This window comes from Bidens hawaiensis, unplaced genomic scaffold (assembly GCF_021521415.1).
Source record: "Bidens hawaiensis isolate Kalapana, Puna unplaced genomic scaffold, B.hawaiensis_p1.1 tig00027850_1, whole genome shotgun sequence".
NCBI lineage: Eukaryota > Viridiplantae > Streptophyta > Magnoliopsida > Asterales > Asteraceae > Bidens > Bidens hawaiensis.
The window spans coordinates 1-4,115 of NW_027494527.1; the positions used below are offsets into that span (position 1 = coordinate 1).

The 4,115-nt window shown below is 33.6% G+C and overlaps 1 protein-coding gene and 1 pseudogene across 1 annotated transcript; both read left to right on the plus strand.

Moving 5' to 3' along the window:
• The first annotated feature begins 27 nt into the window (after window positions 1–27).
• LOC143576038 (carotene epsilon-monooxygenase, chloroplastic-like) lies at window positions 28–1,443 on the plus strand. Its single transcript, XM_077060240.1, has 5 exons — window positions 28–193; window positions 291–398; window positions 490–572; window positions 789–951; window positions 1,197–1,443. Exons 1-5 carry the CDS (start codon window positions 170–172, stop codon window positions 1,254–1,256), a joined length of 438 nt encoding a protein of 145 aa, XP_076916355.1. The 5' UTR covers window positions 28–169; the 3' UTR covers window positions 1,257–1,443.
• Window positions 1,444–2,241: 798 nt separating this feature from the next.
• LOC143576033 (putative pectinesterase 14) lies at window positions 2,242–3,846 on the plus strand (annotated as a pseudogene).
• Window positions 3,847–4,115: the final 269 nt, after the last annotated feature.

A 4,115-nucleotide genomic window follows, 5' to 3' on the forward strand; every position in this document is an offset into this window, starting at 1 on the left:
AATAATAATATAAATCTTTGACATGAATTTGACAGTTTTAATTTATATGTAGGACCCGTCTTCTTTAGCGAAGGCACAAGAAGAAGTTGATCGAGTTTTACAGGGCCGCAATCCAACTTATGAAGACATAAAAAACCTCAAATTTGTAACACGATGCATAAACGAGTCTATGCGTCTCTACCCACATCCACCGGTATGCGCATACACAACAGTTTTAAATATTTTGTTTTATGTCTTTTTTACATTTAGGTTTTAAAAATTGTTACACATTTTAATGACATCTTTATTAGGTCTTGATAAGAAGAGCCATAGTTGCAGATGAGCTTCCGGGAAATTACAAAGTCAACCCTGGTCAAGATATAATGATATCGGTTTATAACATCCATCATTCATCCAAGGTGTGATTATTACATTGTAACATTATACATTGTTTCTTGTGATTTTGCATTTTACCTTTTGTATCTATTTAATTGTTTATGAATTTTGAAGGTTTGGGAAAATGCAGAAGAATTCATTCCTGAAAGATTTGGATTAGACGGGCCGGTGCCAAATGAAAGCAACACTGATTACAAGTAATCTCGTATTCACTTTGACTCTGACTTTATATGTAGTCAAACAAGTCACTTTTTAAATTTGAAATTATTATGCATTTGGTTTAGTTTTGCATCAATCATTTTTATATGCCATTCATTGGTATAATGCTATATTTATTAATCGAAACTTGAATAACTTTATTAATTTTGAATTCGAAAGTCAACTTGTTTGATCAGCAAAAGTCTTCATTGTAGGTTTATTCCGTTCAGTGGTGGCCCACGAAAATGTGTAGGTGATCAATTTGCAATGCTGGAAGCAATTGTTGCGCTTGCAATATTTTTGCAGAATATTGAATTCAAGTTGGTTCCAAATCAAAAGATTAACATGACAACGGGTGCAACCATTCACACGACTAGTGTAATTTCTCACACGAATCCTTTTAATATGTGGTAAAATTGGCGGGATGGGTCTGGTAAGCGGGTATATTTGTACTTATTGAAATGGCCGGGTCGGGTCGGGTCAACCCAAATAAGAATTACATTATTTTAATGATGATAATAATAATAATATAATTTTTTGACATTGTTACAAAGTACATATATGTATTTGTGCTTACCTTATTGTTTGTCCTACCGATAACTAAATATTTATGTCTTTTACAGGGTTTGTACATGAAAGTCAAAGAACGCAAAGTCAACTATATGGCGGTATCTTCAACATAGGTCGTGTATGGCAATATCTTGAATGTAGGTCGTGCACTTCTACATACAAGGATTCGCAGTAAATTTAAACGCATATCCATTTTCCCTAGAGTTTAAATGTAGAGTTCCTATATTTTAATAGTTTGTGCCAGTTTGTACCGAGATTTGTTTCTGTTGTTAAAAGCAGTTTCGGTCGGAAAAGATGTCAAGTTAACTAGCATATACCGAATGCAGCATACACTTCAAATGTAACTTATCTTGTACGTGATATAATATAGTGATATAAATCATAATGGGATGGCATATGGAAATCTTTGGGTTTGTTACATTTAGAAATTGGTCAATATGTTGTGTCACGTTCAGAAAACGAAAGGCGATAGGTCAATAATACAGTTTGATTCCCATGTCACAGGTATGGTAACACGTTTGCAACTTATTATAAGACAAGAGCATGGGTGGCGTAAGCCGAGAGTTAAATGTATTCGTGATCCTTGATGGGATAGGCCTACAAAAGGGTTTGTTCTATATACACATATATTGGTATTACGCCTTCAAGCTTACATACGAAACCAATTAAATCTACATCGTGTAAAAAATTGATTTTATTTAAAATGTTATAAAAATAAAATATAAAATATACACACAAACATTTGATATCAAGATAGCTATGATAAATACAATTAAAATAAAACTTATCAAATACAATCTTGTATTTATAGAAGACTTATAAAAGATATACTTATAACAAGCTAAATAAAACAAGTTCATCTCTAATATGCAGACCATAAATTAATCATGTAATAGATGATAAATACAAAAACTAATCAAATAGAATACCTTATTACATAAAAGAAAAGATAATCATAACGAACTTGCTAAAATTTAACAGACATATTTATCACTTTTTTTATAGTTTATCTCTATTACAAAGCCTTTAGATTCTTATGTATATATATAGCAATTCACCTTACAAATTTTTTTAATTACAATCCTTTGGTCTGAAAACATGAATACTAACAAAAGCATATTGTTTGGGCTCTCTGCAGCTGCAGTTGTTCTTCTTTCAATCTTTGTTTCTTTCTACATCACCAACCATTCAAACATAACCACTTCCATCAAAAGTTCCAAAAACCAAACTATTGCCCGCCATGATAGGCTACTTGCCTGCGACGAAACAAAGTGGAAATCCCCCCTCATAGCAAAATATGGGGTGGCGCTTACGTTAACCGTCGATCAAAAGGGTTGTGGCAAGTTCAACAGTCTTCAGAAGGCGGTGGATGCTGTTCCTGATAATGCACCACCTGAAAATATTTTTTGTGCATAGTTTTTGGTTAAAATGTGTGAAACTAATTAACCGAAATCGTTTTATTGTTTTGGTAGGGAGAAAGTACAGGTGGAAAATACTAAATCCAATTTGATAATTCAAGGTCAAGGTTATAAAAATACATTCATTGTTTGGGGAGACACGACGGCTAATTCTAATGGCACAGTCAACAGTTACTCGGTTGGTGTTTTCGCACCAAAGTTTATTGCTTACGACATCAGTTTTAAGGTAGGTTATAGTTCAAGTAAATCATTCTCACGAAGCGCAAAAAAGATAGTTTTTTTTTGTTCTTATATATTCAAGATTATTGATAAGCTTGTGATGTTATCGAATGATAAAGAAAACAGCTCCTCCTCCAAAGCCACACAACGATGGACAAGCGCTCGCATTCCGAATAAGCGGTGATCAAGCAGCTTTCTATGGTTGTGGATTTTATGGACTTCAAGATACTCTTCTTGATGACTCAGGAAGACATTATTTTAAAAATTGTTTCATTGAAGGAACAATGGACTTTATCTTTGGAAATGGTAGATCACTCTATGAGGTAACTGCGTTTACCGTACATTATTATATACGACAATGGATCTTTGCATATCGAAATAACACGTCTGTAAATCTTCATCAATGATAGTCTGTTTTCTAGTAGTGTTTCTATATTTCTTTCATGTATATAAGTTTAAACATATTCTACGCGTGCATATAGTATTAACAACTTCGCAACCAATTCAATATATTCCTAAACTGATTAGAAAAAAAAAGTGTACGCCTTTTAACTATTTTTCTTTTATCTTTATTTTAGAATTGTAAGTTGAACTCCGTGGCAACCGGGCCTGGGATCAATGGAGCGATAACAGCCCAAAAACTTGAATCTTTACAGGAAAACACCGGGTTTTCGTTTGTGAACTGTGAGATTCGAGGACATGGTAACATTTGGCTTGGGAGGGCGTGGGGTCATTATTCAACTAGTGTGTTCATAAAAACTTTCATGCCTGCTATTATCGCTCCTGGAGGCTGGGATGACATGAGCGACGCCTCTAAAGATCAGTTAAGGCTATTTAGTTTTTCTACATAATATTATGACATGCATCATGTTAATCATTGTTATTCACATATGTTGTGTCTAACCTTTGATTGTTTTTCAGGAAAGTGTTCTTCGGACAATACGAGTGTGATGGTCCCGGATCATATACGCAAAGGGTGAAGTATGCAAGAAATTTAACCTTGGCGGAGGCAACTCCTTACATGAGTATTGCTTACATTGATGGAAAAGACTGGCTTCATGCATAACATCTATAACAGCATTTTTTTAACACATATATATTTGATTTATGTCATGTGCATAGCGCCTTTAATGCGTCGTTACTATATTTTCTTAATCTGATAATATAACAAAAAAGTGTTGGATGAATTTTTTGTTTGGTTGATAAAGAACGATTAAAGTCGTTTAATGATTAGCGAGATTCATTTAGAGATCATTTATGACTATTTAAGGGGTACTGTACGTTTGGCGTTGTTTTGTTATAATATGATTATCTTAGCTTCATTAGCGAGTTGGT

What these genes read in the sequence shown, in the direction of transcription:
- LOC143576038 (XM_077060240.1), top strand. Translation starts at nt 170, where the DNA reads ATGCGTCTCTACCCACATCCACCG. An exon ending in ACATCCATCATTCATCCAAG is followed by an intron (nt 399 to 489) that starts GTGTGATTATTA and finishes TGAATTTTGAAG; the next exon opens with GTTTGGGAAAATGCAGAAGA. An exon ending in GAAAGCAACACTGATTACAA is followed by an intron (nt 573 to 788) that starts GTAATCTCGTAT and finishes TCTTCATTGTAG; the next exon opens with GTTTATTCCGTTCAGTGGTG.